Source organism: Papilio xuthus, unplaced genomic scaffold (assembly GCF_000836235.2).
Source record: "Papilio xuthus unplaced genomic scaffold, Pxut_1.1 DF826923.1, whole genome shotgun sequence".
In the NCBI taxonomy this organism is placed as follows: domain Eukaryota; kingdom Metazoa; phylum Arthropoda; class Insecta; order Lepidoptera; family Papilionidae; genus Papilio; species Papilio xuthus.
The window spans coordinates 5,547,404-5,569,545 of NW_013531726.1; the positions used below are offsets into that span (position 1 = coordinate 5,547,404).

Sequence of the window (22,142 nt, forward strand, 5' to 3'; positions counted from 1 at the left end):
AGTGACTCAGGGTTGGAATTAAATGCTTGAAATAAAACAAGTTCTTATCGTTACGTTTTCTCAATTGCATTTATTACTGATAACATTACAATGACATTTAATCTTTAGAATAAATATTGTAACATATATGAACAATAACATGATTATAAAATTATTCTCCAATTCAAATTATGTCTATGAATATTTCTGTAGCTAAATACTGTTTAAAAGAAAATTATAACCAAGGCCATTCTTACTGAAATATATTAAAATAGAAAAGAACATAAAAGAACACTAACGATGAATTGAAATCTAATCTACGACTATTTATAAGAAAAATCTAAAGATAAAACAAGTCCCTTAAATGTTAGCGTTTGAGTCCGGTAGATTGACGTAATAGAATAGTAATAGAATGTTTAGTTATGACGCCGGTTGATTCGCTGCACTCATCTCCTCCGGGCGTAAGTCAACCACGCCGGTAGGTCCGGCTTCTGGAAGGAAAAGAGACAAGTTAATCAAACGAACAGGAACTGATAATAGTGAATCATTAGCAATATAAATAAATTTAATTTAATTAAATTCTGATGATTCCTCAGAGCGACGGTGGCTCAGGGGTCAAGCAATTAACTTGCAATCTGCAGGTCCTGGGTTCGAATCCCATCATGTTCCAATGCGTTTTCCGATTTCCGATTTACATATGTACATTTATCCGACTTTCTTGCGATGCGAAGATTGCGATATCTGAGAAGAAATTCGAAGACATGTGTGCAGTCAACCAACCCGCACTTGACCAGCGTGGTTGACTATGGCCTAATCACCCTTACGTGTTACGGTGGGGACGTATAGTGAGCTGATTCGCGCTAAATGATTCTAACTAATAATGTCTAAAATTAATTATGTACCCATCAACTCCGCAGATTACATTCTAGCAATGAGTCTCGTCATCATCATCATCATCAACCTGCTCTTATCACCACGTAGGTTAGGCACAATATCTACTGCCTCCATACATCTCTATCAGCCGTCAGAATTCGACCTTATTCTAGCAATGAGTCTTTTAAAGTATAAACATACAAAATACAATTGTCACATAAGTTTTAGCGTACTATATTATAAAACCAATAATGTTTACTAAGACTCAATTTCGAGCTGAACGCGACAATAGGATTTACTTTCTTAATATGTAGGTCCATTATTATTACCATTTCAAATATGCTTGTAGACCATTTAATAGTCAATATGAAGTCATAAAAGGACGCACGTAAATCCAAGATACGTACGATATGAGAATATGGCCGTAATATTCAAAGCTGCTTCATATTATACGATTTTACAGTCTCGAGTGAACTTTACAATATGGATTTGCGATTGTGAAATTCAATGCAATATTAGTCATATAAAATATGTTACCTATACAATATCAGTAAAAATAATATTTATTCAACGAAGGCGTTTTTAATAAAGTCGCAAAAGATATGACAGAACTGATCTACATTTTAACATAGAAATTAATATGAATTATTTAATTGAATATTAATATTCAAGATGGAATAAAAGCTTTCAAAAGTGCTAATATATAATTTAATGAAATTAAAAATGATAATAGCTTTTATAAATATACAGAATAGACAATTTTAAGTAGTAGGAGGAGGAGGAGGACGCATGACTACGTCGGTAATTTAGCACTACAACTTTCCCTCCCTTTTTTTTCAGAGGGGAATGCTTTATGCATACTCCGCGCCCCGGGGGGACGCGGTAGTTATGTAGGATTCTCCTCCATAGCGGAGGCATACCCACTAAACCCCTCTGTTCCTCCAACGCATCGGGACGGGTCCACGGGCACGCTTTCGCTCTCGTCCACGGCCCACCACTTTCCCTCCCTGGTCGCAGATCCAGAGGCAGACCCAAAATGAGATAAAAAGATGTAGTCAAAGACATGAGTGAGTGCCAAGTTTCAGAAGAAGATGTCATGGACAGAGCAAAGTGTAAGAGACGGATTGGGAAAGCTGAACCCACCACCTTGTGGGAAGCAAGCTAGGGAGTGAGAGAGAGACAATTTTAATTAGTCGCATAATTTGGATAAATAGAAAACAGTTTGACACACATATAATACAATATAAGTCTTTCAAAACTGTTGATCTAATCAATACGTTTTTATTATCTTAGCAATACGTCATTTAGGAATTTTTTAATGGATTTTGCATAACTTGGAATATGTAAAATTAGAGAAGAGACTTTTCTAGAAAGACTCTTTCGAAAGGTTTTCTGAATTATTTTAAGACTGTAAATATTGTTCCTTATTCAGTACAAGATAAAAGTTAAGGTACAACATGAACTAATATGTATATCCAAACTAGTTAAATCCAGACTCCATCAATATGTATAGATTTTATTAATAACGTAGTTATTCATAACTCTATCGTAAGTTTATTTTGGTATAGCTACTAAAACTACTGTTTACGGTCATAAAATAACAACAAAGTATTTTATGAACCATTTAATCTTCTTAACAAAAGACCAAAGTAGTTTTTAACAAAGAACATGATTTGGGGTAAACTGTTATTAGTCGATAAACTAAGGCTTATGTTTGGAAGGCGAGAGCCTATAGTTTTATGGAAACGTTAGGTATAAAGGAAAGCGACCTTTGTTTATTTAGCTTCATAAAAAGAAAATCTCGTCTTTCCTATTCTCTATTCGTCTTTTATTCTTCATCTTAAACTATTAGTAACACTGACATAAACATTTGGGTAGTGATACTGAACATCAAGTGACACTCCTTGTTTATTTTATTCTACTACTAGTTGTCGCCCGCAATTCCGTCCGTGCTGAATTATAAAAAAATACTTAGTAGCATGTGTTCTTTCAGACTCTGTTCTACGTCTATGCGAAATTTTACTGATATCCATCCAGCCGTTCTGGAGACACATTCAAACAAACATCCATCTATCCATCTAAATATTCTCATTTATAATATTAGAAGAACAACTTACTTCCTGATCCTTAGCCCAGTTTGTGAAGGCTTCGGAGCGCTTGCCAAACCTGTGAACAAAAGTATAACAATGTTACGTGATGGCCATACACTTTTATTAATAATCAATAAAACAAAAGAAAAATAATATAAACTCAAATCATCATCATCACTTCTACTCTCAGTCCCCTCAGTGGAGACGTATAGTGTCCTTGAGGCTCGGAGCCCATCCGAGTCATCACACGGTATCACAAAATCTTCATTGATACAACTCAATTTATAATTGTCTGTAGTCAAAGTGGACAACAGCTTAGATCCATTAAAATATCCAAATTTAATTAAGGCTATATCAAACACATTTACCTATTATTTTCCAATCAAGTCTTTTTTACATAGATTTTTTTTCTTATTTTAGCAGATTTTTTTGTAAATTTACTAATATTTATTTTACCATTCCAACTAAGTTCTAGGCTTGTGATAGTATATGGTTTACGACAATAGTCGAATGGCGGGATTCAAATCCCCGACCTCGCGAACGGAAATCCGTACCCTTAACCATTAGGCTATTGACGCTTTTAATAATTGTGACTCTAAGATAATTGCCGTAGAACAATGTCGTATTTTATTTTATGCTTTGAGTCATAAAATTAGGAACTTTGACGACTGTACTTTGAACACTGATATACAAATAATTACTAAAATGCCAATCGTAAAATTGCTATGATAGTAAAAACCACCTTAATTAATTGGTATAGATTTTGTCTTCTATATATTAATAACGTGAGTAAGAAAATCGTTTGTTCTAGCTTAAATTAAAAACCATTAAACTTTTTATAAAAACTCTTCAACCAATTGATATGGAATAAATTAGATGGCTCGCGAACAAAAACCTTGTGAGAAGAAAACATAAGCTTTACTTAGATCGATCGTAATTACAATGTAACTTAACAATTCAATTTGAATCCTAAATGCCTTGAACTAGAAATATTTTTAATACCTCATTTAAATCGACAGATTCTATAAAATAAAAAGTTTTTTTTCTCTGGAACACTTCATTAACATGCACTTAAATATCGTTTTTAAAATCCAAGAAACGTTAAACGCGTAATTATTAATAAATTATTTCAAATAACGATTATTTATCAAAGTAAAACGCATACACAGTTTAACAGTATTGTACAAAGATCTAACATCAAGAAAAAGGTACAGAGAACTTCATGCGGGAGTTACGTGCGTCGCGATATCGATACTAAGGGAGTAGGGATGGGCATACATCGATCGTACCTTGGTCGGGTGTGGTAGGAGTAAATGCGGTCTAGATTCTGCAGCTGCAGTAGCCGCACCGCGCGATCTAACAAGTCTGGGTCGACGCGATCCCCGTCCGCGACGTCGCGGCGGTCAATCCTGCCAATATCGATAATGATATAACATATCACATCACTACGCTTCGATATATCAAAGTTGGACACGACCAAGATACGTTGTGGCAACGTAAATATCGCACGATTCAGATAAAAAGTTCTTTAATACATAATTTGACCATTGAAGCGAATATTTCTTGTAACATTGTAGCTTTTACGTCTTTTTATTACTTCACATACCTAACTAAATAAATCAGAATAAAATAAGAAATATTTATTGATTACAGTTGTCAACACGATGTAGTACCAAATTCGGTGCGCATCTAAATTATTCACCGCGCTTCAATTTAATCCATCAATGTAGAAAGCTGACACATTGACAAACAAATGAATTTACTGATGTATATTCACTACATATATCGTCCATAGTGGTTAATAGTGGATAATAATCAAACACAAAACTGTAAGAGCGCATTTACATAGAAGCTTTTTTTTACGGCGCGTTAAAACTCGGCATTGGCGAGTCTCTAGTGATGAATGTTTTAAAATCACTATTATATCCTTCATCCAAAGCTTAAAATAGAATACTACGCGATAAAAACGTCGCATTTAAAAACTCTACTGTATAGACCGACATAATATTATACATTTGTTCTACTAAATTATCTTAAAAATAATAATTAAGAAATAAAAAGAACACCATTTCAAATTCAATGAAAATTCTGATCAAATACACATTTATTTGCTGTCACGAATTATTTAATTAAAAACTTGAAAGTACGTTAATTGTTACCTATAAATTTTTATCGCAAAGAATTCAGTTTTAATGTATTCAGAGGGATCAGAGAGCGAAGCTACTAATTAAGTTTGGAGTCACCTTTAAAATTAGTTTATCATATTGACGTTGACTTGTTTGTCAACGTTTAATATAAAGCGTAATTAGTTTAGCACCGTTTGTTTTACAATAATCTAATCTAAACGGTCTTTGAGTGTGTCAGTATAACGTGTGATAACATTATCTAGTATACTAATTTAAAGGGAAGAGGACAACGATCAAACATTTTGTAACTAAACGACAAATTACGAACATTCAACTAAATAAATTTGAAGGCGTGTAGGTTATCTATGTTATCTAGCTATAACTCTATTTTATAATACGTTTATTCTTTAACGTTGTTTAAGAATTGATTTATATAATCATCAGCTCTCTATAAATCTCCACTGAGGAGCTCGGAGGAGGATGATTAGGCCACAGTCTATCCAATGCAGGTTGGTTAACTTCACACATATCTTTGAATTTATTCGCGTATATGTGCAGGTGTCACGATGTTTTCCTTCATCGTAAAAACGTCGGATAACTGTACATATGTAAATCGATAATCGAAAATCACATTGGCTTATGGTGAAATTCGAACCCAGGATCTGCAGATTGCTTAAACCCAGAGCCACGAACGTCCATTTCTCCGTCCGGACGTCCGTTCCAAACCATTTCTTTCCAACTCCCAACACAATCATCCCAATGTCCTGTCATTAATTTCTATCATTGGTGATTTGCAATTTTCTAATCACTACTATCAAAGATTTTTCATTTAAACAAACCTAACTATACCTATCACACTCCTATCAATACGAACAGAATGACCTGATAATTAAATTCGGTTTATATACACGCAGTTACATTGAAATACACATAAATACAACCACAAAAAAGATTATTTTCAGCCAAAAATAACATATCCCATCCTACGTAATACAAAGCTTGATACCCATTAACAGTCCACAAATAGCATAACGCATCGTTAATAGGCAATAATTAGGGCAGTACGGCAACTCATTAGTCGATGCAGGCGAGCGTAATACCGTTGAAGTGGTTTGTTTAACAATGTGAAGAGGACATTGTCACAATATATTCAGTATCAGAATTGGAATGTAAATAAAATTACGCTCTACACTTCTAACTACAATTATGTGTAATTTTTATTATTATGACCTGATCAATGTTGCGGCAGTGCACTGGATGCGGGCGGCACAGGACCGGGCATTGTGGCAATCGATGGGGGAGGCCTACGTCCAGCAGTGGACAAGTTTAGGCTGAGTATGATGATGATGACGATGTTATTATTATTTACCAAGTAAAAGTTTTGCATCCTTAACATCTAGCATTCTACAGTATTATTACGTTATTCTTGAAAGTTTGTACAAGCGATTATAATTTGTTATAGCAACAAGGTTAAAATGGTCTGGACGTGCATTGCGTATAGGTAGCAAAAAACATTAATTTAATATCAAGTAAAAATAATGTGATTAACAATTTATATACCTATTTAAATTACTACGGTTTAACAGTAATCTTAAAATTCGAATGTTTGAATGGATGGATGTCTGTTAGAAGGTATGTATGGAACGATTGCATGGATCTCGCTGAAATTCAGTATAGATGTAGAACATAACTGTGAAGAACATAGGCTACTAAGTTTTTTTTAATTCCGCGTGGACAGAATCGCTGGTGACATTTAGTTATTTATAAGTTTGATCTTCTATACTTATAAAAGTTCAATGATATTATTTTCTTATATTTAGATTATTTTATCCATCTCCAAAAATAATTTCTCTTTACTTCGTAAATTGTAAGAGCACCCACACACGTTCCGTACTCATTTATTTGCATATATATTCGCTGACTAGTCTAAACAATAAGGTATTGGATACACAGACCGCTGGCCCAGCGGTTTATGTCCGTACCCTAATTAATATCGATTGTATGAACCGATTCACTGTCTACACCAAAATTGTAATATACAAAGATATTACGTTTAGTAAAGCTTACTTGTATCACAAATACGAATGTTTAGATGGTATATAGATGTAGAAGATAGTCTGGAACTGTTTCTTACTAGGCTACTTATTAAAATTAGTGCATAAAGTTTATTAACGCCTTTTTCATTATAATTACTTTAATATATTTTCATTTCGAGTGTATTTGACCATTAAATTATATAAAATATTTAATCAATATGAAAGTTTAGATTTTATAGCCCGTCCGATAGATCGCTTCCCGGAATGTCATACCAACAGTATTACCACTTCAAATATATATACACTATTGTTTAAAAAATAAACGGTTAGTAAAATATATATAACTCCTAAAATAACAATTTTATTGGCGTCCGATTTATCGAACGTTATGCACTAATGGTTTAAGTATTTATTTTAATTGTGTGCGGGCAGAGTCGCGGGCGACAGCTATTCTTTAAATAAAATTTCATAGGAAAAGTATATTCCTATCTTATACTTTGTACAGTCTTATGCGTTGTGTAGGAATAAAGAATTAAAATTGAAGACATTTAAAAGGCTCCCTATCTTTACTTTCCTTAGAAATAAAAATAAAGTTAATATAATCTCTAATATGATTTTAAATTTTATGAAGCAACAAATAAAATAAATATCACAGTAACTGTACTAATGATTAATTTCTAGATAAATGAAAAACATTTTCTCAATAAATATCGTATCTAACAAAAGAAATAGATTCTGTTATATGTAAATGTATATACTTATATACTAAGGTTACTTATATTGTCGAGTATAATTTTCTTTCTCCCTGATTTTTATAGTCGATTAAATTTTAACAAATGAAATATTGTTACAATAGTAAATTCTTTGTTAAAATAAAATTGTATTTTAGCTTAAATAATGTATTGTGAATAACTAAATTATTTTTATAAAAATCCTATGAATCATTCTTGGGAATAGCAGCTCATCTTCGACAATAAGTAAAAATCAATGTATGGCTTAAATTTTTTTCAAAAACAATAGTTTAATTTCAAAAATGCATAAATAATAATATTCTTCATCAATTTTACCAGATGCTTGTCTCAAAAGAAACGTTCTCAAAGCAGACAAAATTGAATTTTCACTTTTTCTATAATTTAAAAAGCCCGTTAAAAATGCTTAAAGTTGACAAAGTGTTTGCATAAGTTCGTTTGGTCTTTCATTATTACGCGACTGGCGACGGTAAGTCGGTGGGGATTTCATTTCATTAATGTGTAATCTTGTTACAAAAACGAAATAAAATAATACTTTAATCATTATTTAAGTCAAGTTCCGAGATTTTTCTAGTACTTACATACCTACCTTTATACTGTTAGGAAGAAGGAGAAAATGAGCCAGTGTATTGACTCAACTAGCCTTACTAAAATGTCGACGTTTGTATCCCCAAACTATTCATTTTGACACTGAACTTTGTAATGAAAGTACGTGATTCGCGTCAAATGATTCTAACTAATAATGTCTAAAAATACGTACCTGATATTTAAAGCATTGATGAAAAGGCTCAAAGAATAATAAAGGCTGATTAATAATTGATTAAATTAATCCATTTTAGACATTTGTACTTTTAGGCGTTAATTAGTAAGAATCATTTGGTGAGAATGGCGCGCTTTTGTTACCAAGTCAAGTGTCAGATTGATTTGTGAGGAGACATAAACGTTGATATTTTAATAAGGCTAGTGTTGCACCGATACATCGGCATAGTGTCGGATTATGTTCCTATCAGTACCTAAATATAGGTTTTTTAAATTGTATCCAACATCGACTATAGTCCTATTAGAAATAAAGCGAAAAATCCAGTTATAAAGCAAGAGTTTATAAACGTTTTGAACTTATGAATAAATCATCACAGTATTAAATCGCTACTTTTATTACTTGCATAATATCAATTTTTTAAATCTTATCACGTACAAATCTTTTAAAAGTTAGTTCCACTGTTGCAGCATTATCCGAACAATGCTTTTTGAATGCAAAAGTGCAACGTGATATTATTCCCGAGAACGAATCATTTAATTTTCAAGATTCAAAACTTTAACAGTAGGTTTCCACTGTAAGAATCGTCATCTTATTCTCTTTTAAAAACCAGTGAAAACTTACCATAAGATAAACAGAATAATAGTAACTTTTTTCGTTTAACTAGTTGATCGAATTTATTCGAAACAAATCGCACTGGGCCAATACGATAAGGCTTAGCCCAGACTAACTTAAGATAGAATCTATATCCTCATTAGAGTCTTACATTGACGACATTCGATTTGAAACCAACAAGCAAAATCTTTATAATATTAGTACAGACAAACAAACAGAATGCTTGTTACAGTTACATCAAACTGAAATAAGAAATATGTCAAGGCACGTAACGAGTTGCGAAGTTGGCTGGTGGCCCGACATAACTGTCTTCCCCTTTGAACATTGCATTAGCGTTAAACAGTTTAACATGGCAAACTTTTATTACACTCGCGTTTGTAAGCTTTTTGTTTGATACAAACGAAATCGAATCATGTTTGTAGAAAAGTTTTTACAAACTATGTTTACTTTGTGATATAGTCATTCCAATACTATTTAAAAAAAGAAATGTTAGATCTAACTTTATTTTTCTCTTAAAATATTTTTGAAATATGAGAAGATAACATACCGTAGTTAATATTGTAACATAATAAAGATAATATGCGCAGTATGCGTTGCGAGACGTCCGGAAAAAGCCGGACAAAAACAATTGTTTTGATTACGTGTCCGGCCAAAATAAACGGTGTCCGGCTTTTGTTAGGCTTTTTACATTTCGCAAACGAGAGTGTCGTACTTAATACTAAAACAAAATCCTCAATAATGTATAGCGTCTGGGTTTTCTACAGAAATGTCCGGCCAAACTGACTAGTCTGTCTGGTTTGGCGACCTGGCAACCCTAGACATAGTTACGTCTAGTAATGCACACATCGAACCGAAGTTATACCAATATAATTAAACAATTATATAAAAGTATCAAATAAAACGTTAATATTGAATTCAAGTAACCAATTAGAAACGTGTAGAAATTATTTTTACAACTGCAAGTCATACGGTGGGACGTTTACGATTCAACTCTAGCGGTGTAATCTTGCTCGTGACGTCGGGTCTTATCTTGTCTGTTGACCTGTCGGCCATGTAGGACGTAATAGGAACGGGTACGTGAAAATTACGAAACATCTGCCCACCTTTGTACACGGTAACGTGTGATGAATGCACAATAACAAGACGTATTATAGTCACGCGATAATTGGATCGAAGAAGAAACAACTAGAGTACCTAGGAAACTTCAAAAATGTATAGATATAAGTTTCAATAAGCAACGTCATTGTTTCGTTATAGAGTCGCTTCGGGGTGTTGGTACTTTCACAAGCCACGTACGTAGGTCTATGTACGTAAAATTCTAGATATTTATTAATGATGCACTTACAATTCTCAACGATGGGTAAAAAAGTTCAATATACCTAAAAAAATAGTCTAATTACTGTTGCAAATATCTTCTATTATAAAAACTGATAAAATTTGTATTTATTTCGTCATACAGAATCTATTGATGAGAAATCAATCGCAACTATAAATTATACGTAATATACAGATACTAAAATACATACTGTAAATGTAAGATAAGATTTAACATTGGTAGAGCCCGCTTTAACATCTTCGTACGAATTGTCCCGACTCGCCCGGTGAAATACCACGATCACACAGAAGACAGGCGTCAAGCGGAAGTGGGCATCCCGGAGGCCTAATTTAATCCTCTTTCCCTTCCCACCCTTTTTCTTAAGAGGAAAGGATGGGAAGCGGAAGTGGACTTCCCGGTTGAGAGGATACATGGAAAGGGAAGAATTTTTTTTTCTTTGCATCCTCTCCTCCGTCGATTAAAGGTAGGCAACGCATATGCAATTGCGTATGTCTATGGGGAAAGGTTACTTTGCTATTTCAACGATTTCAGGTGGCCGCTCGCTCGTTTGCTACCTTATGATATAAAAAAAGATAATTACTTCCTATGATATTATAATAAATCTTTTATATACAAGGTTGGGTGTGAAATTTGTATCTTATTATTATACTTGAATATTGGCGACCATCCAAACGCCATTATCAGTGAGAGCAATCTACTCTTCTTGATATAACGCCTACGTCGCCTTAAGTTCTTTCTAATGTCGCCGCACAGAAAATATTAAAAAAAATATATCTTGTAATTCCTTTTATCTGCAAATTTCTTTTGCCGTACATCTTTAACTTATTTATATTACCTAATATAGAATCAATAATACTGAAAATTACTTAACTGTTTTAAAGTACGATAATAAAAAAGTGTAAATATTAATAATTTTTTGCATTAGGTCAAAATTTGTTATCACTGTCAATTGAAAAAATAAAGATAACAATATGTTTTAAAGGGAATTTTGGTTTCAGAAACCTACAGTGGCTCGTTTACGATTAGATTAAATCAGCGTAAATATACGATTTAGTGACCCAATATAAAATTAATCGTTTGAATTCATCCATAAAAACGCTTTTTTCACTTATCGTAATTTTTATATGGACTAGATGTGGCCAGTATTTTATTTCACAATAAAATAATTTTCTTAAAAAAAATCATCTTTCAAAATTAATAAATGAATACACAAAAGACCAAAAATAATGGGATACAAAAGTAATTCATCTCTCGAGAATAATTTATCAAAGAGAAGACAAGAGTAATTTGCAAATGGTAAAATATGGAGATGGAATATTGGTATACGTAACATCTAAATTGAACATACCTGCGCAACACTAACATAATATATCTTCAGACATTGCCTACATAAGCCCTAAATGTTCACAGCTTTGCGGAGCATCGGGAATATTAACTATTTTTATCTATTACAGAGTTATTTAGTATTTCATTTTGGTTATGTTTGTAAGAAATTCTGCACAGGTTAATAAAGAGCAGAGAAACTCTAGTAAATTTCAATCTAATAGGGTTTAAAAGATTTCTAGTTGTTTAATTTAAAGTTACATTAAAGTTTTTAGCTATTCTACAACTGTGAATTACCGAGAAAAAGTAAATCAACACAATTAAATAATATACGACACTACACACCTTTGTGACATTATTGTATGGGTCCAATTGTATTGTGGTCTTTTATAATGTCAAGATAATATTATCTGGAGAAAATATTTTTTCATGTTCTAAAAGTTCAAATCAAACCTACCTTTTTTTTCTTGAAGGGACAATAATTTTGCAATTAAGTATACACGTACCTTGGTCTAGCAGCCTGCGTGTAGTAGCGGTCGAGTTCCTGCAGCATGCGGAGTGCGTCTGCCATATCGTGGGGACCCTCTTCACGCGCCTCGGCGAGGCAGATCACAGCCAACACCACGGCAACAGCGACGATCATCTTCTTGCTCAGCATGATTCTGTTAAAAATTACCTATAAGTTTAATAAATATCCTCTGTCAATTTTATATATCGTACGGCATAAACAATCTGTTATTATACAAGTTTTTCGGCAGTGAAAACCCACGATTCGTGATAGTGACGACGAAGACGAAGATCATCTAATATAGAAGTAAAACTAATCAGGTTTTAACTTTATGTTAAAGGCCAATGTACATTGGTCCGTGCCGGACGCACTGCATGCACGGCCCGCAAAGCATTTTAGTTTGCTTTGTATGATTTTGCATGGCGCTGCGTTTATCAACAAACAATCTGTTGCGGACCGTGAGTGCGTGCGTCCGGCGCGGGCCAATGGACGCATAACTTAACTCATTTAAACGAGTAGGGTCGTCTTCAAATCGCAAATGTTGATTAAATTTAGCACCTATCTAATTGACTCTAAATTCAGAATTCCGTCTAAATCCGTAATTTCCAGAATAAAGTATTTTTCTTTAAGATATTTTTGTTCTTTAATGATTCACGTGGGATCAAATTCTTAACAAATTTAGATACAAAATTCAACAATGTTAATTAAAAAGTAAAGTTTTTAAATAAACAAGATAATCAACGTTTTGGAATAGCAAAACATTTTTTATTTAAAATTCCTTTCACTTCCCTTATTCGAGAAAGTATTTTCGCTTCGATACTAATTAAATTGAAAAAAAAGTTTCTTCGTATTTTCTTTCGTTGTTTCCAAGAAAATAATGGTAATAGTATTTTATCAATTCTCCCACTACTTCGCTGTTTTTTCAACGTGATTTAATTCCTATGTATGTATTATATAATAAGCGTATGTAAAATTCTCGTGTCACAATGTTAGTTACCATATTTGACAAAACGGTTTGTCCGATATTTATGAAATTTTATATGCATATTGAGTAGGTCTGATAATCGGCTACTATTTAATTATTTTTCCGTGCGTTCGGACTCGAGGGCGACAGCTAGTTTTACATAAATTTATGAAAACTCACCTTTTAATAACAAATTAAAAAAGAAGCATTATTTTAAATCATTCTGACCAAAAATAGCAATCTTATCCTATGCTATTTTAACCACGATATTAAAATATTTTATTTCTATATAATCGATTATCCAAAATAACATGTTGACGGAATGACGGATGACAGTCAAATGTGACGCACAGTGCCGCCAACTTTTTATATTAATTTGATATATAGACAAAAAAAGAAAAAGTCAAAAAGGCACATGTGTAACCTTTTTAAGTAACTATTTAATTTGTAACGCCGACTATTAAAAAATTATAAGCTTTTAATGTTTTGTGAACGCGCGATTTCGCGCGTAATCATAAAAATAACTGAATTGTGTTCTTCCAGATTACATTCTAAATCTGTGCTAAATAGCAGCAGGTTACATGCAGCCTTTCTAGAGATATCTTCTATCAAACATCTATCCATCCATCTATCCAATATTCGCATATAACATTAGTAACATAATTGTTTTGCCGATAGTTAATATGAAAATAAGAAGACACGTATTTTATTTGCATAAAGGGGAATATCACAAAGACGGTCACATAATAGTTGCCGTGTGACGTCACGTCTAGAGTAATAACATCTAAGCGTGAAAAAGGTAACACATTCCTCTCCACGTACGGGAAACGTGGGCCAGCTACAATTTTATTGCAAACGCTCATATGAATGGATTAAACGGCAATTTATATCAACCAGTCTGCGTAAATGTCGTTAAACTATTCTCATTTCGTAGTATTCTGTTATATTACCAAGACATCTATTTTTCGAAAGATGTATCGTGTCTGCCATAGGGTAATATAAAATTATACATTTTAATAGAATGCTTTTAGTAAACATTCGACATAGATGTAGAACATAATCTGGAAGAACACATAGGCTACTAATTAAGTTTTTTTAATCCCACGCGGACTTAGTCGCGGAAAACAGCCAGTACTTTTATACATTTCGATTAGAAATTCATCACAGATAACATTTAGTTTTGTCAACCAACTCACACTGGGTCAGCATGGTTGACTAAGACCTAGTCACCCCTAACTTGGGGAAGGCTCCGAGCCCCTCAGCGTGGGGACATATAGTGAGCTGATGATCAACATTTAGCTTACACTACCACTCATGACTACGGGCACAGATAAAAAATATTAATTTATTATTGCTATAACAAGCAATAAGAATCAATCCATAGATTTTTAAACTAACGTTATTTTATTAAAAGTTATTTCATGCTTTCATAGTTTTGAAATCAATTGAACAGTTTTCGATATTCACTAAAAATAACTGAAACTAGAGCAAAGGATTGTGAATAAATCAAAATCAATGTTTTTCTTTCAATCTATCGAGTTCGATGTTTTCAAACAAAGGTTTCGAATAACAGAATGAAAAACCAGGAAGTTCGATATGTAAAGGCCTTTAAAAATAAACGAATAACCTTTGTTAGATTCTATTCGAAATTCAAAAGTTAAAGACAACGAATCGGAACTATGTTACGCCATATTTAATTGCAAAGAATGGTTTATTTCTTCGAATCTTAAGACTAATAAAAATCTCGCAAGTGAATCCATAGCCGTAAATTTTCACTGTAAACATCTATGTTGCAAGACATAGTCTTTGTTTCAGCAGTAGAAATTCGATTGATGTACTGCCAATTTGAGTCAATAATGATTAATAAGGGAGGGCCTAAGTGTAGATTAAGTACAAAATCAACTAATAGACTTTTTAGGTTACCAAAAATATTCAGAGTAATTAGGGTTAGTTACCAAGTCTTATTTGTATTAGCTGTCGCCCGCGACTCCGTCTGCGCGCAGTAAAAAAAACTTAATGATTAGCCTATGTATTCTTCCAACTATGTTCTACATCTGTGCAAAATTTCAAGCTAACATCCATCCATCCATCCATTTAAATTCAAAATTCGTATTTATAATATTAGTAAGATAAAGCTTAAATTCACACGCTTTATTAAACAGAAGACTGGCATATTTATAAGCTTCACAAGTTGAAAAAGAAACAAAAAAGTTGTTGGATCTTATCGTAAATAGTTTGAATCTTTACATTGTGTACGACAAAGTTGAGTCCATTGATGAGAAATATAATCTCAACGCAAACTCAACGGATCCTCAACTCAAACAATTGATACGCCATTGATACGGCCATCCCTACAGCAAACTGATAGAAAAAAAGTCAGCTTTAAAAGACCACTGAAGCGCCAATAGTTGAAAAGTTTTACACTGAACAGCGGAATTCAAACGAAAAGTCTTTTATTCCACGACGTGCTTGACTTTTTTGGTATCGGGGGAAATACAAAGATACCATACTCCTGGGGGAAAACAAGTTTATATGGGGTTTTAACAACGAAAACTGGTGTCTCTGGGGGACTCTGGGATCTCCGATGGCACCATGCTTGACCTATGAGTCTACACTGTCGAAAGACATGTACAAAAGCATAATCGTCCCTCTCATTTTATTTGGTAAAAGAGAGAAAAGTGTATGCTTTATATGGATGTTACGGCAATGATAATTCATGGCTACAAGACATTTAAATTGATGATGTAGAGTATACCGAATTCCATTAAGAACTCTCAACCATAGACAAAGTAAAATTTTGTTCTTAGTAAAACACTTTTAGAATGGACTAAGATATTGTACGTTTTATTTTTAATTTATCTCACAAACATTACGAATAGCTGTAATATTAGCTAACTCGTATACGTTTAAATGTACATATAATACCAATTTATATTTAAACATTCTAAAATACGGACACGGATGTTTAGGAAATTCAAATGTTATATTTTTGGATATTATTTCTTTGTTATACATTATTTGAACAGTGTTTAATTCGCGTACCGACCTTTATCTTTGTTGTAATATTAACAGGTATATTGGTACAAAGGAATCATAAACGTATTTATAAAATTTCAACTTTATTATACGAATTTTATTCACGAACTTGAACCGAAACGTATTTTATTTCTTTATGAATTTTATTTTTTTAGTCTCTTACAAAAGAATTATTCGTTTGATTACTTTAACATTAATGTTTCATTTTTATTGTATAGAAATTGTAACCTTTAAATATTTTACTGTAGCATTTTTCTATAGAAGAGTACTTAAAAAGTCTTTTTATTTTTTCTATCTCATATTTAATTTAATTCTTATTCTTACTAACTTAAACAATTGACTAATACTCTTTTTGGAATAACCATTCCTTAAAACCTCAACAGGCAATTCAGCATTACACAAAATGTAATAGTGATTTGCTAGAAAGTTAAAAGCATGTATGCATGTAGTACGGTGACTTGTTTATTATCTACAAAGCTAGCCAGTACCATCATTCAGACACATTATATTAGTACAGTCAGCTACATTAATATGTATACATTTATAAAGCTTTAAAATCTAGTATACGCTTTCGATTCCAAATATATATACATGCATTTGTTCTTATGCTTCCGATTATCATTACATTTTATTAACGAATTAATGCTTATACGTATTTTTGAAACCGAACGCCTTTACAAGTTTCTACATTTTTAAGTGTATACATATTTGTGAAGCTGACTGTACGGTTGTACTGGCATGGTTAACATTACTCAAGATGTATGCCAGTGCTGATGTTCAACGCTACTGTCCTACTGTATTGGCATAATGTAAAACATAAATTAATATTAGACTTAATCTTGTTTTTCATATAAAACGTAGCTTTGCATTTAAGAAGCTTTTTATTAAATACAAGATTAGTTTTATAGCTTCAGGATAACTGAAAATAAAAAAGGATACTGTTATGTAAGACGCTATTATAATAGTAAAAATTGTATAAGATCCCTAAGGGCATTAAGGGCACGTAGTTTGAGGGGAATGTATTGTTTTTTTGCGACATTACGAATGGAAAAATCGGATTCTTTTCAGAAATATTTCATGTCCTGCGAGATTACGTACGTCATAGTTAAATCAGAATTCACTCAAAACCAAATCACATACGGGAACATTAAATAGTTCTGACAAAAACATTATCATTTCATATTGGGAAAGGTAAATAATTAAAATTGAGTTAAACAACATAATGTGACACTGCAAAACATTTAACAAATATTTTTTTTCTTATCCTTGTAAATGATTTTTAAAACACTATATTAAATAGTTTTTACGATTTACTTATACGAATTATAACATATTCGTATTTCTTTCTTTTACTAATACCAAGTTTATTTTTTGAGTTAGTTTTCACTGTTTGAATATTTTTTTTTTTTGTAGAAAGAGAACTTTGTCTTTAAATAATTCCTTTTAAATACAAAAAAAAATCCTTTACCTAATATAAATTACGAATAAGATTTTATAAACATTTTGCTCTCTGCTTATATTCCTGGTCGAGTATAACCCTCTTTTCGTACACACAGTAAAGACTAGAGTGGTTCCATTCATTTGTAATGTATTTAACGAACCAAACTATTTCAATACGGGAACTCTATTCCCTTATTACTTACGCCAAATCAGCACAGATTATATTGTATGAACTTTGTGTTGAAATGGAATTTAATTATTATATCATATCCTAAGGTTTTTGAATTGTTGTTGTCATATGAAAAATATGACAACAACAATTCATTATGAAAGAAATACTAATAGATATTTACTAGTTTGTCTAATGTCTAAGTCTAGTATCGGTAGCTCAGGGGTCAAGCACTTGACTTGTGCAGTTCCTAGGTTCGAATCCCGCCATGTACCAATGTGTTATTCGATTTTCGATTTTTATATGTACATTTATCCGACGATCTTACGGTGAAGGAAAACATCGTGATGCCTGCACATATCTGAGAGGAAATTCAAATATATGTGTCAAGTATTTCCAGAACGGCTGCATAAATCTTGATCAAAAATTTTCTAATTAGTAGTTAAGTGATATAAGCATTTAAACGGCCACTTTTAGATTAACCGTATTTATTAATAAAAAAAAAATATGAAATTTAAAAAGAGAACGAAAAAAAACACGGATCGCTTCAAATACGAATGCAAACATGTAGACTAGTGTTTGAAACAAAAATATCACACATCGTGATCCAATATTTACCACACTTGATATATCGATAGTTTCAATAGAATTTTCGATACTATTATTTTAACGCCATTTCTACCAGTCAAGTACATTGCAATATCACCGAGCACTTGTTTACCGATGTTAATACGATTATTATATATTTGTTTAACGCATTTTAATAGCAAACTTGTTAAGTTTTACACATGACACTAACTATGAGATTCCACAGTCGATTAAACAAAATATTTTGTTATCTCTATTTTTTATAAAAAGAACGATAGGATTTTTTTAATAGCAAAAGGATGAAAATTAGCAAGCCCCCACTTCTATTTGCCAAAATGGCGACGGTTCTGCAGCTGAGCTGCTTAACTTTAATCTTCAAAAAAGGATCGCATAAAAGGAGGATATATCTCCTTCTCAAATTAAAATCATGCATGCTCATGCTTTCCTTATAAGGGTGGGTAGGGTAAGAGGACTAAAAGTAGGCCTCTGACTCGTCAGACTGTACGCAGAACTACTTTCATTTGACAACTGTCATCTACGTGGTCGTGGTATTGCACCGATCAATCCGGTCCAATCGTGCAAAAAATATATTGTGGGGTGCTTTTTCAATAGGAATATGTTTTGACAGTGAGAATCCACGGCAACGAATTAGTTCAACAATAAATATAATCTAATCGGTTGTAAAACTAAATGTAAGCTTTTTGTTATGATCAGGTTTGGTATTTTAGTCGTAAAGATAAAAGCTATAAATAACAACGGACAGCGTAAAGGGAAACTCGACTTTTTGCATTATAATATTATTATTTTATCTAATTTCAACAGAGTGCGACTGTTATATGTCAACAACATATATAATATATATAAAAGAAAGTCGTATTAGTTACACTATTTGTAACTCAAGAACGGCTTTACTCATATGGCTGAAAATTGGTAGCTTAGAGCCAGGAGACGGACATAGGATACTATTTGTTCATTTTTACTTACTAATATTATAAATGCGAATGTTTATATGGATGTGATGTGGATGGATGGATGGGTGGGCTATACTAATTAAGTTTTTTATATATCAACGCGGACGGAGTCGCGGGCGACAGCTAGCTCTAATATAAAAATGCGAATGTTTAAATGGACGGATGGATGGATGTCAGAAGGTATCTCCGGAACGGCTCATCGAATCTTGATGAAAGTTAGCACAGATGTAGAACATAGTCTGGAAGAACACATAGGCTACTTATGAAGTTTTTTTTTTAATTCCGAGCGAACGGAATTGCGGGCTGCTACTAGTAGTAACACTTTAATCGTATGCTGTTTTAAAACACGCACGATGGAATGATACTACATTTTCTCAATGCAATTTTTCTTATCTCCTTGTCTCTCAATCTCTTATTTTTCAAGAAGATTCAAGGGAAGGACAAAATGGTTTTTACTTAAGTTTCGACAGTGGAAACCTACAGTATTAGACTAAATTATTGACATATAACGACTTAAGAGTTCTCTCCGAATGTGTCCAAGGAGTTTCCATACTTTTCAGTTATGCCACATAGAAAAGAAAGAAATAATTTATACTTTTTAAATGTCAAAATTTTATTGGTTGTTTTTAATGTTCACATTCAACAATACACATTTATTTTCAAAAAAGTGAATTATATTTTATCTCTCTAACAGAATGTATAAAAGACTTGATGTACTGGATTTGTCTCAATATATTTAATATCAGGTTTCAAGTCAATTTTGCTAACAATCTACAGTTAGTAAACTTTTCTATTTAAATTGACAAAATTAAACGAATTTGTTAAATTATACTCAGTTTAACAATACTTAAACTGGAATAATGTCAGAATCGCTTCCCGTTTCAGGAAGTTCGTTTTAAAACAGAATTTAAACTTTTAGGAAGCCAAGAACACGAAAATACGCTTAAATTTATATTGTATAATATTTAATTCGAATAATACAACCTCCTTTGAATTGAAGATACGAATCATTTAGTGCCACTGAAATATAGTCGTAGAAATAAAGTACGTGTGAAATAAAAGTTAGTAAATTTATATAAATTTTTAAATATAAAAATGTCATTAATATTATTCTTACTAATATTCTAAATGCGAATGTTTGGATGGATGGATGGATGGATAGATGTTTAAACTGAACTCAAAACTAGTCGGTGCCGCCACCGGACGTATGTACGTGAGTGTTTAGCCGTGTTTATATATCAGTTTAGTATACGAAATCACGAGTCACGAATATATAATATAATCACGAAAACGAATAATTGGATAGATGTTTGTTAGAAAGTATGCAGAACGGCCGCAGGGATCTCGCTGTGATATGTCATAAATGTAGAGCGCACCACCCTAGAACACAGGCTACTTGAGTTTTTTTAATGCCAAGCAAACTGAGTCGCGGAGAAAAGCTAGTGTAAATGTTATTAGTACCGTTTTGTTTAGTTCTGTAATACATTTTAGATTGTCACAATCTTTTTGATGATGTTTAGATGGAAACAAAGATCTTGGTCTATGGTATCAAATTGATACTAGCAACCTATCATAAGATCTAGTCAAAAAATTAGAATCGTCTATATTTTTGAAGTAGCTGCATTAAAATAAACTTCCTGAATTTGTTTTTCTTTCGATTTATACTAAAATTTTCTCATATTATGTAATTTTAATGTTTCAAAATTATATTCAAAGGCGAAAGCATTCCTGTACCTCTATAGGGAATTTATTGAGCAAATTTCGTAGCTTCTAATAACACGAATATTAGTTTTTCCCATTGGTTTATAATCAGGTAGAGTTATAAATTATTAATGCTGCTATGTTTGAAACCTGGTATTTTGCATTAAGCAAATATTCGAAGAAAAAGCCTTCTAAGTTAAGGCTAGTATTAAACTTGCAATTTTAAACTATTGCAAAATTGCAATAGAGAAATATTTTGGTAAATTAAAATTAAGCTACTTAGAAAACATTATGAACGCATTATCAGATTTAAAATTGGTATATTTGAACATATTCTCTGACTATGGAATATATATTTAGTTTGTATAAAATAAAATCTAGCAATAAAATAAATTTAAAATTATTATATTTATTTTGTTTGACTATTTTTTAAATTTTACATACTACCTAAAATATTCAAGTATTTTATTTTATAAAAATTAAATTCGTAACAACTACCTAAAAATTTAATTTGAATTCCTTTTGTTTTAGAATTATAAGAATTAAATAATTAAATTAGAAGAATAATGTAATTAAACTGTTTTACTAAAAATCAACGGAAAATTCTAATTTATCAAAAAAATAAAAATTATCGAATCGAAGATAAAAAAAAAATGAAATGAGACCAGGAAATCACGAATCACATATTACTTACCACAGATATCTCGACTGCGGGACCGCTCGAAAGTTCTCAACTTGCTTGAAGTTAGGGCGCGCGAAAGTGCAACAAGTGTTAGTGGCCTGGTCGACAACGGCCGCAGCATTTATAGGCAGCGTTGGGCGGGCTAGAGGCGGAGCTACGCACGCGTACCTTACAACTTAAAACTCTATAGAGGAAATTA

At 32.2% G+C, this 22,142-nt stretch overlaps 1 protein-coding gene across 2 annotated transcripts; it reads right to left on the reverse strand.

Moving 5' to 3' along the window:
- Nucleotides 1–50: 50 nt before the first annotated feature.
- Nucleotides 51–22,031, reverse strand: NPF1 (neuropeptide F 1). Of its 2 annotated transcripts, none has more exons than XM_013318372.1 (5): nt 21,956–22,031; nt 12,391–12,546; nt 4,232–4,351; nt 2,970–3,018; nt 51–470 (listed from the first exon to the last, which is right to left on the reverse strand). In XM_013318372.1, the coding sequence occupies exons 2-5, from the start codon at nt 12,540–12,542 to the stop codon at nt 426–428; spliced, it is 366 nt and encodes a 121-aa protein (XP_013173826.1). In that variant the 5' UTR covers nt 12,543–12,546; nt 21,956–22,031; the 3' UTR covers nt 51–425. The 2 variants fall into 2 exon arrangements, with proteins under 2 accessions (XP_013173826.1, XP_013173827.1); XM_013318373.1 differs by lacking the exon at nt 21,956–22,031 and adding an exon at nt 13,537–13,678.
- Nucleotides 22,032–22,142: the final 111 nt, after the last annotated feature.

What these genes read in the sequence shown, in the direction of transcription:
- NPF1 (XM_013318372.1), bottom strand. Translation starts at nt 12,542, where the DNA reads ATGCTGAGCAAGAAGATGATCGTCGCTGTTGCCGTGGTGTTGGCTGTG. An exon ending in ACGCAGGCTGCTAGACCAAG is followed by an intron (nt 4,352 to 12,390) that starts GTACGTGTATAC and finishes CGATATTGGCAG; the next exon opens with GATTGACCGCCGCGACGTCG. An exon ending in ACTGGGCTAAGGATCAGGAA is followed by an intron (nt 471 to 2,969) that starts GTAAGTTGTTCT and finishes TTTTCCTTCCAG; the next exon opens with AAGCCGGACCTACCGGCGTG.